Consider the following 14,975-nt stretch of genomic DNA (forward strand, 5'->3'; position numbering starts at 1 on the left):
GAAAGCACTTTTACACTTTTTTAATGCTTTTTCTTATTTTCTGTGATTGATGTTGTAACCTCAGGTCGCAGACTGTTCTAAACACAGAACTTCAGCCATTTTCAACTTTTGCATCTCGATGATGTCAAGATATCCCTAATATGGTCATCACAGGTGCCTCGCCTTATTTTAGACAGAGTCGAAACTTATGAGCTTACCAAAGGCCCAGTGTGAGATAAGGATTACTTTAAACTGTGAATCATTACAGCCATTTAAGTAGAGTCCAAGAGCCAAAACATGGGCCTTAAAAATTAACATAATGGGTTTATTTTAAAATAAGATCAGAAAAACTGAGAAGCTAAAAATCTGTTTTCCTTTCTGAATGAATATGGACCCCACCAATAAAAATAAAATAAATGGGTAAATGTATGATTACATGGAAGTATGTTCTCACGTTCTTGTATAGCATTGAATTTTTCAGAATGATAAAAAAGTCCAATGCAATCACCTAGCGCTGTGCGATATGACCAAAATCTAATATCCCGATATAAGACATTTATCGTCCCGACAACGATATATATCACAAAAATTTGACATTTTCTGTAAATTCTGTGAATCTCGGGCAACTTGACTTGCGTGAAGTGTTTCCAGCTGGGCGTCGTGCACCTGGAGTTGAGTGTTTTGACCGATGCATGAAACTATACATTTTTAGACATAAGTTGTAACGGCCGCCGTTTTCTTTGTATTTGCTGCGGGGAAAAGCCTGTTCTAACGTTGAGTCTAAGGTTTATTTTGAGCACCTGACGGCTCTGTTTTGCTTCTCGTCCCTAAACTATCTCCATACTCTTTCACGTGATTCTTGCGTAGGTGGTTGGGGTTTGCCGTGTTTGAGACAGAGGTGGGGACTGGTTTCCTGCATAATTTGCATAGTACAGTTTTCTGGTCCGTGCCAGACTTTTCATAACCAAACCATGTCCATGCTACAGAGGTAGCCCCTCGTTTAGAAATAAGGTCCTCGATTTGTATTGACTGCTCCTTCTGTTTGTCATCATTTCAGATTATTTTGAAAAATCTCAAGGATCTTTAGCTTTATTGTGAAAGGTTTATATGGAAAATAAACAGGTGGACGGCGGAGCCACACGCTGGGCTTACGGTCGTTGTTGCTAACGACAACGCGTAAAAACAGTCGTTTGTCTGTTCGTAGAGTCGTTATTTCAAATATAAGAGAAAGAGAAAACTTTAAGAAATTAATATAGCTACTACAGTGACCATCAAAACGATGAAAAAATATAGCCGTAAACACTTTATTTTCGACACAACGAAACAAACGATAGCATAATATGAAACCATAGACATTTTCGTATCGTCAACAGTATATCGAACAGCCCTACAATCACCAGCCAGCCAATTTTTCTTTCTTTTTTTTTCTTTCTTTTTTTTTTTATAGATGTATGGAGGCTGCTGTCCTGTTTTTACTCTTGTGTGAGCCATTTACTCTGAATAGGAGGTAGCTTTGTCAAGCTAAGTGTGTTCAGTGGTTGTTTGGTTGAGATTTGCTTGCCTAACTAATGGTCCGTGGACTCTTTTGTTTGTTTCTTTATGTGTTTAGTTTTTAGTTGTGAAGCACTTTGAGATATTCACTTTGAAAGGTGCTAGATAAAATTAAATGTCATTTTTACTTACAAACAGAAGTGTTAATCAACACCATGGCCATTAAACTGGGGCAGTTTTGCCCTTAACTCATGCCCTTACAACTCATGACACTGTTAGTTATTTAAAAAAAATGCACTAAAGTTAAACCTTCTCCTTGGTAGGGATGGGTACCGATACTTGCTGCAAGATAGCTTGCTGCAAGACCTCACATTGAGCACATCTACTGCGGGTGTGGTGCCTGTTATCGGACCCGGAGTTAGCAACATCCCCCAAGAACCCAAAGAGTAGAGTCCTGGCCCCTAGCCCTGTCAGTGTAGCAGAACTGATGACGGATGATGATGGCAGCAGCAGCCGTTCTTCTCTGGGTCAGTAGCTTAATGTTGTTCGTGTGTAATTTACGTTGAGTACGCTAACCACGTTATTAAATTAATGCACATAAGGTGAACTAGCAAACACCGTTGTAGTTACATGCGGCTGTCTTCTTGTTTGATAGAGTGATACCATATATGCCTTATAGCTGCAGAAAAGGCTAACATTGTTATCTTTTTACAAAAAAAACCCAGCTAAACATGAGAGGTTTTAGGACAAAGTTTGTGTTTTCCATTGTTTAAGCACCGGTTCCAACCAAAGAAGGTATGTTGTATCAACAGAAAAGGCTAACTTGGTTATCATTTTGCAGAAAAAAAAGAGACTGCTAAAAATAAAAACATGAGGTTTTTGGACAAAGTTTGTGTTCTCCATTCTTTAAGCACCGGTTCGAACACCGTTTAAGCACCGGCACCGTTTCAAAAGTACCGGTTTGGCACCGGTAATGGATAAAACCTAAACGATACCCATCCCTACTCCTTGGACCACCGCTTCTTTATTTAGTTGATTTCTTATTCTCTGGTCTCTTATGGTTTGGTCTCCATACCCCTGACATCCATAGATTTTAATGAAGCTTGCTTTTAGAGCTCCATTCAGAGATTTAGACAGAGCATCAGTATTAATGACGCAGAGACTTCACTTCCCTTCAGGAAAACTCCCCAGATCCCGCAGAGCTGCTGAATGACTCCACTCGTCATCCATCGACCTCCATTTACCCCAAGCCGTATTTACTTAACCGTCCAACCACATTTGAAGAACAGCCCCGCCCCCGAGAGGGAAACACATTTCCGCACCGGACACCAAGTTGACATAAAGAGAGCGTTTACCCACGAGGGCATAAATCACAGCAGGAGATGCAAAGCTGGTTTAAAATATCATTATTATTATTTATGGTACTTTTTCCTCAGATGAGTGTTTTTGCAGTTATAAAACAGGCCTTTTCAGTAATGCATTTTACAAAAAGAGACAAAAAAATGGTTTGTATTAAATCAAAATGACAGATGGAAACATGAACAGAAGAATTATTCTCTTTCTCAGGTCCAATAAGCAACTTTCTGTCCCTCTCCTTTCAAATCAGTACATTTCCAGTCAATTTATAGCACAGGAATACATTTAATATGTACAAAACATGGGATTAACAAAGTTTTAAGTTTAACTGGACATCTTAAGAAAACGAAATGATAACGGAATAAAATGTAGGTTTGTTCTTTGCTTCAGTTGATCAATAATTAAATGATCAAACAGATTGGACCAAAGCGTTTTAGAGCTGTTTCATTTCACTTCAGCATCACTTTTCTTAGACATCTTTGGGGTTCGCTCTTCTAGTTTTGAATTTGATTTACTCAAACAGGCAGGTCTGGACTCCTTCCTGAAGTTTAGGCCAGGGGATAAAGCTTGGAAGATTTTGGCAGCAAATCTGAAAATTACAAGACAGAAGTTGTTTTAAAGTTTAATGGAGGATTGTAACAGTAAACAATTAACTAGACGTTCTGTTTCAAACTCCCCCTTTCAGGAAAGCTGAATTCGCTCCATTTTGTCAACAAAAACCACAAAATTCAGTTTTCAAACGGGCTGTATCTACTCTCTAGATAAAATGTAGATGAGAAAACTGACACCACATATATCAATCTACTTCCAAGAGCCTGTTAGCTTAACTTATCGTAGCAGAAAGACTTGAAACAAGGGAACACTGCATTTCGTTTGTTTAATGTGTACCAACCGCACTTTAAAGCTCAATATTTAACACATTGTATCCAGCTTGTTTTATTCATATAATTTAAATTCATATAATTTAATTTATATTTAAAGAGTTTAATGGTTATTTATGGTTTAATTTGTGTTTTTTGTGGTCAACCTAAAAGTTAAAACAAAACCAAAACAAGCTAAAACAACTACGCATCAAGTGTTAAGTAGCTAGGTCTTTACACTTTAGTTCCAGTATCATTTGTGATACTTACCTTATGCTTTTATAATAATTCATGTTAAACTGTGTTTAACATTTATATTATGACTCACCGATTAGATTGGTTTTGTTTAATTTGAGCTGAACTTTAAAACAAGGCTAAAATAAACAACCTAAAACAATTAGCCGCTACATCCTAAATACCAAGATGCTAGCTCCATTAGCATCAATAGGTAGACCTTTAAAACACTGCAGTTTTCACACTTTCAATCCTTTGTTTATGAATTAAATAAACAAAATACAACGTGTTAATTATTTAATTTTGCTGGCAGAGTAAGAGTCAAGCTTGCAATTTATGCTAAACTAAGCTAACCGGCTGCTAGATGTAACCTTATATACTGAAGGGGTTTGATAGGGTTTGAATCTTCTTATCAAAAACAGCCAAAATTTATATAACATTTGGGACTCAAATACAAATTTTAGGGCAAAAATGGTGGATTTAAAAACATTTGTAAAACTTTATAGTTACTAGAACAAGCTTATTGGACAGAAAAAAATGAAAAACAATAAACAAAGTCTAGTTCAGCACAAACCAAACACTCCTCTGGATTCATCCACTGCCAAAATATACAGTAAACTTCAACTCCTTCTGGTCTTCTCGCTCATCTTTTACAACCAATTCCAGTCATTTCAAATATCAAAACCGCTATATACATTATAAACACGCATCTTCTGTACATAACGGTCACTCCGTGGCAGAACAAGTCAGTGAAGTGTCAAACTCCACACAGTAACACATGTTTACAGCCACAGACATTACAGTAAAAAGAATATAAAGTGATATGACAATATGACGCTTAGATAAAACAGTATATGTGTTGCTGAAGGCCGTAGAAAGGACATGTTTAGCTGTTAATAATGCTGCAAATGGCATTTCACAATATTGGCTTTAGTGTGGTTAATGTGAGCACCAAAAAAATCCTCCTTTAATTCTCTGAACCAGGAGATTTAAATACATTAAAACAACAACAACAACAACAAAGTGAGCAGCGTCTTAATGACACATTCATCAAGCGAAAATGTCTTTGGCAGCGTGGCGCGATACTGGTTAGAGGACAATAAATGTTACAGTACGTGGTTCATAATGTGAAGCAGAGGGTACAACATTTTCTCACGTGTCCGTTCGGTCCACGAGAAGCCGCTCACTACAAATCTTCACCAGCTGTTTCACTCACAGATCGCCCCCCATTTCCAACACCGAGCATGCTCTCTGCTCTCAGATCGCACATCCTGGAGATTAATTGTTGATATGTTTTGGTAGATCTTCAGATTTATCCATCCACTGCAGTCTGTAGTTAATGATAATAACAGTCTTTTTTTCCCTGCAGAGGTGGAAGTCAGCCCTGTCTTTTTTCATTTTGACACCTTGGACTCTTGCCTTTCTCTTGGTCTCTGTTGTTGAGAGACCTCCATTCCTTCCCACCTACTTAAAGCCTTGCAGGGTGCTGATTCAGCTGTTTGTGTTGGACCTGAATTCTCTGCGTACAGGTCTGCTAATCCTTAAAAAAGCAGTTCGAGGTGCTAAATGTGAAGCTACACGAAGACTTCAGAAATCTGTGAGGCAGTGAGTTTTAGACAAGAAGACGATTTCGCCAGCTGCAGATGGAGCCAGTCCAGTTATTTCCAAGTTAATCAGCTCCTAGCAATGGTTTCATACTTGGTCTCAAAACAAGTGATGCAGTTTTCCAATTTGCAGTAAGGGAAACAAAGAGAGGGGAGCATCTTTCAAAATAAGAGCGGAGGTTCACGACAAAAATTGATCAGAGATGGCATCCTTTTCTTGGACAGATGAAATGGTAATCACCAAATCTCCTTTTCTTCCTATCCAAATAAAGTCTATATGAAGAAAAAAAAAACTTCCTTCTTCTCTGCTTTCAAACTTTGTTGTTCCTAATATTGTCCATATCCCATCGACATGCCCATGCCCATTCCCAGCCCCAGTCCCAGGCTCTCCCTCAGCCCCCTCAGCTGCTCTTCTCCCAGCCGGATCTTGTCCTCCAGCTGCCGCTGCTCCACCAGCAAGGCAGCCTTCATCTTCACAAAGTGGCTGCCGAAGGGAAAAACACAAAAAACCCAAAGTGAATATTATTAAAAAGTTTGGGGTAGAATGTTGAGCTTTGATACTTTGATTTATGGAGTTTTGTGAACTTTAACATGTTTAAGTGCCTGTTACACACTGCCCTTCAATGCAAGAAAATGTATTGAGCTCAGCTTATATTTAGTGAAGCAGTCAGATTCCTGTGGTTTGCACGAGCTCAGGTGCATGCTCAGAGACAACGCCACTGAAAACCCAGGTCATAACACACATAACACACATTACGCACATGACCCAGACTTTTTAGAGTCATCCCGATGTCTGGCTTCACTTATATGCCTTGGTGACCTGGATATGGTTTGGCATGATACTTTAGACCATCTCCACTGGATATTAAAAGGTCTAGCGAGAAGTCACCAGACACTGCTGGAACTGTGACACTTTCCATTCTCTGGACGAACCCACTCCAGAACTCCTGACTACACTCTCACAAAGAAAAGTCAGCTCTCACCAGAACTCCACACCGGCTACTCTGGGTTTGTTTATGTTGCCACACTGGGCATATATCCCACCTGTAGTCCCTGTGCTGCTCTGGAGAGAGGCAGCGGGCCAGCACGCGGCTCACAGCCTGCTCTCTGCGGTCTACGTGGTCCTTCAGGTCCTGAGCCTCGGACAGCTGCCTCATGAGCTGACGCTTCTTCTCCAGCAGGGGGAGCTACAGGGCAGAGAGTAAGGGAGAGGGAGAACAGGCACATTTTAAAAACAAAACCTGATGCACTACAAGTCCATTCTTTCTAAATCTGCTCTTGTCCCCGTTTCTCTCCACCCTCATCTCCCTCACCCTCTCGTGGTGCTCCGTCTCGGGGTCCAGTGTGTCCAGCGTGGTCTCCACCCTTAGCAGCCTCCCGGACAGCGACAGCAGCAGACTCACCACCTTGTCCAGATCGCCGATGAACATGCGGAACTTGTCCACCTCGTTGGGCTTGCACACCGACACCACCATGCTCTCCACCTGAGAGCAAACACCAAGAGCAGATTTACTGTAAGTCAGTGACATGATGGACAGAGCTGATGAAACACAGAGCTGATGCAGTTTCAAGAAGGTAAATGTGAAATCTTCCCCAGCATCAACACTCTTCTTCATTCTGCATCCATAAGATGCTATTAAACAAATAACTGCCACGAACTTTTCAAATAAACCTGTCTGGTTTTCGTAGCCTCCTATTGGTTAGAAAATCCAACACAATGTGCTAATTTAAGTGAAGAAAAAAACCTATTAGCTTTAAAGGTCCCCACACTCTTACACTCACTTATATTTACACTGTTCATTTGTGTTTCTTAAACACTTCCTTAAAAGCCTTCTCCTTTAGGGTTTGTCACAGTGGCTCGTCTGCCTCCATCACACCCTATCCTTACCATCCTCCTCTGTCACACCAACCCTCTGCATGTCCTCCTTCACTATCCATAAACATTCTCTGTGACCTTCCTCTTTTCCTAGTATTTAAACTCTACCTCAGCTCCCTGCATGCTTACCCATCCACCTGCCTCCGTCTCATTCACACTCATGGATTCTGTCTTGCTCCCACTGACTTTTATTCCCCTCCTCTCCAAAGCACATCTCCATCACTCCAGGATCTCTCCCACCTGTTCACAGCTCTCACTACTGATCACAGCGTCGTCTGCAAACATCACAGTCCAGAGACTTCTGCTTGTCCTCATCAGTCAATAAAAAAAGGGGCTCAGAGCTGTGATATCTTCGTGTTGGTGTTGTTCCTGGATCATCATAATATTTGTCCAGGATCAACACTGCATCTGACCAATCACACTGTTGTGATGTCACAGAAAACTACAATGCTGACGACATCCACTTAGGAGGAGAGGCCGTTCGGGTCAGGCTCAGGGTGGGGGTTAGGATGCAGTTGTGGTTGGGGTTAAGGTTATAGTTTGGTTAACCTTAACCCCTATCACTGCAATGTGATTGGTCACTTGCAATGGTGAACCTGGACCAGAATTTGTTTTGGGTTTTTTTAAAATCAGGAACGACACCAACATGAGGATATCAGATCGTGCATATCATCCCACCCCCACCAAGAACCCATCTGTCACTCCCGTCGCACACCTCCCCGCTGTCTTGCTGTCCTCATACATGCACCACCTTCACATACTTCTCTGCCCCTCCTGACTTCCTCATGCAGGACCACAGCTCCTCTCTCTATCATATGCTTTCTCTAGATCCACAAAGAGCAGCTCCTTTTGACCTTCTCTGCACTTCTCCATCAACACAAGAAAGCAAACATCACATGTGTAGTACTCTAGAAGCCAATGAAGGCAAACTGCCGCTCACTGATGAGCACCTCCCTTCTTAACCAAGCTTCAACAGCGCTTTCATCACCTCATCAGCTTCATCTCTGTGCAGTTACTGCAGCGCTACACATCACACTTCTTCTTAGCACATTAGATCTCCTGTGTTTAATTTGTGCTGAGAGTGAAAACAAACCATCTAAAACAAAGCCATAAGCAGCTTCGCTTTAAAAAGAAAAAGTTACACTAGTGACATCAGGATTTTCTTTTAAACTGATTCAACAAGAAAAATACAACATGTTAATAAGTGCGTTGTTCTGTGCTGACATAATGACCAGATGAATGAGTTCGTCCTCACCTCCTCTCCCAGCTGTGCGTTGGCTCTGATGTCCTCCTGCAGTCCTCTCTGAGCCTCCCTCAGCACTCCCAGCTTCTTCCGAAGGCTCTCCATCAGCTGTTTCTGCACAACAGAGGAAGAACTCCTTAAAGCCCAATAACCAGGAGCGGTCGTCTCCCTTCTCCACCACACCCCTTCTTCAAACAGCAGCCTTCTGAATTACCTTGTAGGTCAGCTCGTCATCCTCGTCGCGCTCTCTGTTATCTGCGAAGTCCTTCATCTGCGACAGGATCTGAGCCTTGGCCGTTGAGGTGCTGTAATAGGACGAACAGCTGGAGCTTGCTCCTGACCGCCTGTGGAGAAGGCACCGGCAGGGGAGTTTATGTTATTCACACAGTGATAGAAGACAAAAAAGGCAGAGGTGCAAAACAGACAAAGCTGTAAAAATACAGTGATTACAGGTGCATGTAAAAGAAGTGCAATTAATTACGTGGGTTTAATGAGGCAAGACATTAACGAGTGGCATCTCGGCACAACTCTGCTCCAAAACGGTGAAACATGATGCCAAATGAGAGGACGGTAAAGAAAAAATGACGATTCATTTGTAGGTTTACTTTTAAACATGTGTGTTTCTAAACTTTTTAAACTTTATGTCGTCTATGCTTTTTTGCTTTTTCAACACTGTAATGCTTAGGGGAGTTCTTTTCCAACATAATGGATTGAAATATTAAAAATAAAACCATGACTTGCAATTTTACAATTAATTTAACTACGTTTTTTTTTGTAACTTGACCCGCTTCCACCTATATGGGTTTGTCTGGGCTAAAGTTAAACTACAACAAAAGTTTTCACCGTTAAATCAAACAACTTGTCCTCGTCAGGGTCCAGTCCAGGCCTTTGGAAAGCTTCGTACAATGTTGAAATTAAAGATAAGAAGGGTATTGTGTCGGTTCACAGAGATAACAACCTGCTCCTAAACACATTCATGACAAAAGGTGCTGCCTTTAATTATCAGCAGGAACTGTGTGGAGGCGAGTCACAAACGTCTGGTTTCTGGGAGTTTACATCAAAGAGGATCTGATCCCAGAAAGCACAGCAGAGACTTTACTTCCCGAAGTCCTCAGGAGGAAGAAAAGCCCTCTGAGACTGTTGGTTTCCTACTTCAGCTCCATAGATAGCATTTTAACATACTGCTTCCACATGGGGTTTCCTCGTTGCGTAGTGGCACAGAAAAAGGTCCAGAGGGTTATCAATGTTATCAAGGGTTAAAATTATTGGAAACTGTGAGGACCTACACAGTTCCCACTGCCTCAGAAAGCCTAATATCATAATCATATCATCACAGACCTCTCCCAGCCCGGTCACCTCCTGTTTAATCTGTGACCATCAGGTGGGGCAGAGCAATTAAAAGGGCAAACAGACTAAAAAACTGTTTTTATGCTTTTCCCTTTTTTATGCGTTTTTATATCTTATATAGTTTTATATGATTTTTTTAGGACTGTTGAGATTGCATTTAAAATTGCTGTTCATAATACAGTGACAATAAAGACACTTCGTTAAAAAAAGTGAAGACAAAAAGGAAAAATAAATGTTTCTTTACTGATTCTTCAGTTTTAAGATTAAAAAATGAACCCGTCTGTGCTCTATGTGGTGCTAATTACCCATCATGCACCTGCATCTGCGATCATGAACATCTGTAAACCTAACAGAGAAGAACCTAGTCTTTTGGAAAGGTTGTGGCAAACAGAATGAGCTTAGTGATGAGAACAGTTAAGTCTTGTACAAATCAAATGGTCTGTGTAATGCACACATACACACACACACACACACACACACACACACACACTCTTCTCTCATACCTATCTAGGCTGTCTGTGCTGTGCTCTGCGGGTTGCGCTCCTCTCCAGCTCTCCGTGCCCGACTCGCCCTCACTGCTCTGGGGGAAGAGCTCCTCAAGGCTCAGCCCCTCTCTGCTGCTCCTCTCCCCACCCTCCAGTTCCTCCTCCAGGGAGCTGCTCTCCGCCCTCGTCCTGCGTGACGGCGACGCCTCAGAATCCGGGAGCGTGTCGATGTCCGTCTCCAGGACCGTGACAGGGAGGGCGAAACACGGGAGCTCGCTGGTGATGGGAATGTCCTCTCCTGGAAGCTCCTCCTCCTGAAAGTCATCGATGTCGGTCTCCAGGGGGATGTCCAGGTCAGCCTCCAGGCTGTGCTCCGGGCTCGGACTGAGGGTCGTCTCTGATTCGGTTCCTGTTTCAATGATCTTCTGCTGCTCTTCCATCTGGAAGCCTCTGTCCGCACGAAGTTGCTCGCAGTCGGTTTGACTGGCATATCTATCGGAAGCCTCGATGACACCTCTGTTTTCTAAAACAGGAGGGTTCGCCGTGTTGCTGTGAACCCTGGGGGATGAAGCTCTCTCCCACTCGGCTCCAGGTCTCACCCCAGGCTGCTGTTTGTAAGGTTTGACTGTAATTTTGTCGTGGTCTGGGCTGCAGCTGACGTCCGTCGCAGATGAACTACAGAGAAACAAGAGAATTAAAATAATCTGACACATCAGTAAACCAAGCACGGGAATTAGGAGTCTATTAAAAAGTTAACAGTGACTCATATTAGCCCATCAAATGTTGATCTTTAATGGTTTTCTATGCCTGAGAACAGGATCAGATCATTTTCTTGTTTTGTTATGCAACATTTTTTTCTTCTCTATTTTCTGACTTTTCTAAAACAAATAATTCAGCATTTAATGAAAAAACAAAGTTATTTATAAACCTCAGCATTTCCTCCGGTCTCACCTGCTCACACTGTTCTCCTTTGCTACTGAAGGAGGAGGCGGCGGTGGAGGCGGCAGAGGTGATTCAGCCTCCCTTTCTCTATGGGGCGGAGCCACCGGCCTGAATCCCCTCCTGGAGAACATGGGGCTAGGCGGAGCAACAGTAATGAGGCGTTCCTGAAACTGAGGCTGATTCTGATTGGACAGGGCGATTGTGCGTTCCTGGGTTTGACTGCAGCTGCATCTTGGGCACCCGCCCTCCACCACTTCTTGCCTCTCTGGAGGAAGACTGAAGGACCTCTGCCTGGAGGTGTCAGGTGGAGGGATGTAGGAGGACGAGTGAGCTGAATAGTGAGCCCCTGGAGAGCTGAAGGAGGGAGGGATGGAGTGAGAAGCAGCAGAAGCAGATGAGGAGGAGAACAGGGCGTGGTGAGATGCTCGCCGGCGGTGGAACTGCTCCCACTTCGGGGGTGGTGGTCTTGGAGGAGGGGGTGTCTTCTTCCTGTTTTGCCTGGAAACGCTCGATGCATCTCCACGTCTCATGTTGCCTTCCTCCACCTCACTCAGGGTCTGGCTGGTTGCCATGGAAATCGAAGGGGACCAGCGCTGGCTGCTGTCGAAGCGGAGGTCGTTTTCGGACATGGCTCGACCTCTGAGATAAAGAGGAGCCGGCGGAGGTGCAAAGGCGTAGCCGTTGTGGTCATCGGTGCTGCTGTCCGTGTGTGTGAGGCCCCATCGAGGCTGGTGGAGGAGCTGCTGGTACTGACCGATGTTCTCTGGAGGTCTGGACTCCCGCCTCCAACTTGGGTAGTCCCTTTTGTTGTGGAGAAAGTGGAGTGACACAAGAAAATTAAAATGTATTTTATAAATAAATAGAGAGCAAGCCAAGCCTATAGATAAAGGAAGAGTTCAGAAACATCGCGACACAAATTCCTTGTAACAGAGCTCAGCTCAGATTTGAGGATGAAAGGCTTAGTCAACACTAATCGGAGACAGAGGCAGCCTAGCTGTTTCTCACATTCACGCCACCTGAATTTTCAGCCTTGGCCGGTGATTTCTATATTTCTGACTTTGACAAAGCCTGACATTTACAACTTAAAAACTTCTTCAGTTTCTTTTTGTCTAAATTTGAAAAAAAAAAAAACAACTGTTCAGTTTAAACACCAAATGACTGCAAAAAGCTTTTATTATGACAATGTCCAAAGACTGCATGAACTGAGCATCATGGGTTTGGGATGAGCATCATCAACCAGTTTGGGATGGTTGTTGCTGCCAGATGGGCTGGTCTGAGTATTTCAGGAACAGCTGATTTGTGTGGGATTTTCCCACACAACCATCTCTGTGGTGTACAGAGAATGGTCTAAAAAGACAAGATGTCCAGTGAGGAAAACAGTGGGTGGGTGAAGAAGAATGGCCAGACTGCTTCAAGCTGATAGGAAGGTAACAGCAACTCAAGTAACCACTCGTCGCAGCCAAGGTATGCAGAAGATGGGCTACAGCAGCAGAAGACCACAGAGTGCCTCTGCTGTCAGCTAAGACCAGGAGACTGAGGCTACAATTCACATGACATTCAGATGGCAGGCTGAGGTTTTGCCTTGTATCATTGGTTCAGGCTGGTGTCGGTGTAACAGTGTGTGGATACATGTCGGTCCCCTTAGTACTAACTGAGCATCATTTAAACCCCACAGAGTATTGTTGCTGACCGTGTCCATCCCTTAATGACCAACAGTGTACCATCTTCTGATCGCTGCTTCTAGCAGGACAACAAACCATGTCACAAAGCTCAGATCATCTCAAACTGGTTTCTTGAACATGACAATGAGTTCACTGCAGTCCAGTGGCCTCCACAGTCACCAGATCTCAGTCTAACAGAGCACCTTTGGGATGTGGTAGAACAGGAGATTCACATCATGGATGTGGAGCTGACAAATCTGCAGCAACTGTGTGATGCTGTCATACCAACATCGACCCAAATCTCTGAGGAATGTTTCCAGCAGCTTGTTGAATCTACACCATGATCAATTAAAGCAGCTGCGAAGGCAAAAGCCGTCCAAGACAGTACTAGCACGGTGTACTTAATAAAGTGTCTGGTGAACGTATATGTATGATTTCACACCAAGATCATGAAAATCTTTGACTACACCCTAAATAATGATGTTTTCCTTTATCAAAGAAGCAAAAATAAAATAAAGTGTGCGCCAGTTATCGACTGCACTTGTGCAGACTGAAATCGTGAACATTGTGCTTGCTTTTATGCATGCTGGCAGGATTTTCTTACAGCTGCACGTCACAAAACAATGATTTTAAGCGCATCTATCTATGATACTCCATTTAAAACTGAAAGACGGGGGTTTCTGCTGAGAGAAAACGTGGTTCAAACCTTCTAACTGAACAGAAAAGGTGGTTTAGAGCAGGTTGGGTTGAAAATTTTGGTTTGAATTGGTTCCAAATGTCACGTTTTTCACAAATTCTTCTGACGACATTGTCATCATATATTTGTAAAGTGTGCATACTGCAAAAGTCTTTAAATGCTTTTGGAAACTGTTAAAATAAACTTCTAAATAAAAACAATCACAGTTCGAGTAACAAAAGACAAGATGGACATTTCCAGAGGAACTATTCCTGAAAAAAAAAAAGCACATCAGGAACAAAAACACAGAGACAGTGAAAGTGGTTCAATTACAGTAAATGTTTCCTTTGTGCATACCACGCTCACTGAACTGTTTCTGTCTCTGGTCAAATCCGAGCAGAGGCCCTTTAACGAGCACTGTGCGTCCTAAATGCCCCTCCCGCTAACATACATCCAACCACATATCATTATGGTCACATTTCGAACACGCGTGATTACTCCACACACTTAGAGCTCATTACAGTCAAATCACAGCCGGGCATGACTGAGTGGGATTTCCGCCCGCCAGTGCACAATGGCCCGACCGCACCTAAACGCCTCCGGAGAACCACACAGTGGTGGAGCAAGTGAAAAGAAAGGCCAGGAGCAAATACGTGAAGATAACCAGGTCAGAAAGAAGAAGGAAAAAAAAAAGGTGCGGGAGAAGAAGGAAGCGGCTCACCTCTCGGTCAGGCTGTACTTCCTGTTGAGCTTGCTCGTTTCCTGCTGCCTGGCGGGATACGTCTGTGGAGAGATTTAATGCCGGTTAATAACACCAAAGGAATGAAGGAAGGCTTCAATTTGGAGCTAAGTGATGTTCAGCACACGTCCCAGCTGAAGGGAAATTGGTGTGTTACTCCACCCTGCAGTGGTGACGGGGTTTAGAGAGGTGGAGGTAACTTGTGCTGAGTGTGAAGCATTTATAAGTCTAAAACCAAACTTGATGAGCTACAATGAGTCAACTTTTTATTGTTATATAGATTGAAATGCACTTTTGTTTTTAATATATTCTCCATTTCTACCTTATTTAAGTTGTCTTCTAAAAACACATTTGTCTATCTGACTTTTAATAATTATATTAACGTTTGTTGTGTTATTTTGTGTGATTTAAATTTAAATCTCTTCATCTGTACTTTTTTCCACTCCGAGTTTTTTTTGTTGTCTTTCTATTTATAACTTTTC

General features: G+C 42.7%; 1 protein-coding gene across 3 annotated transcripts in view; it reads right to left on the reverse strand.

The window, feature by feature from the left end:
• Positions 1 to 2,861: 2,861 nt before the first annotated feature.
• shroom4 (shroom family member 4) overlaps positions 2,862 to 14,975 on the reverse strand; it is a 105,032-nt gene continuing 92,918 nt past the window's right edge. For all 3 annotated transcript variants that reach the window (XM_019353139.2, XM_025904374.1, XM_019353141.2), the window contains 8 exons: positions 14,476 to 14,537; positions 11,427 to 12,218; positions 10,494 to 11,150; positions 8,858 to 8,987; positions 8,656 to 8,757; positions 6,838 to 7,008; positions 6,569 to 6,711; positions 2,862 to 6,008 (listed from right to left, as the gene is read on the reverse strand). In XM_019353139.2, the coding sequence (XP_019208684.1) occupies positions 5,852 to 6,008; positions 6,569 to 6,711; positions 6,838 to 7,008; positions 8,656 to 8,757; positions 8,858 to 8,987; positions 10,494 to 11,150; positions 11,427 to 12,218; positions 14,476 to 14,537 (2,214 nt within the window). In that variant the 3' untranslated portion in view covers positions 2,862 to 5,851. The remainder of the gene's footprint in view (positions 6,009 to 6,568; positions 6,712 to 6,837; positions 7,009 to 8,655; positions 8,758 to 8,857; positions 8,988 to 10,493; positions 11,151 to 11,426; positions 12,219 to 14,475; positions 14,538 to 14,975) is intronic.

Source organism: Oreochromis niloticus, linkage group LG3 (assembly GCF_001858045.2).
Source record: "Oreochromis niloticus isolate F11D_XX linkage group LG3, O_niloticus_UMD_NMBU, whole genome shotgun sequence".
Classification (NCBI taxonomy): domain Eukaryota; kingdom Metazoa; phylum Chordata; class Actinopteri; order Cichliformes; family Cichlidae; genus Oreochromis; species Oreochromis niloticus.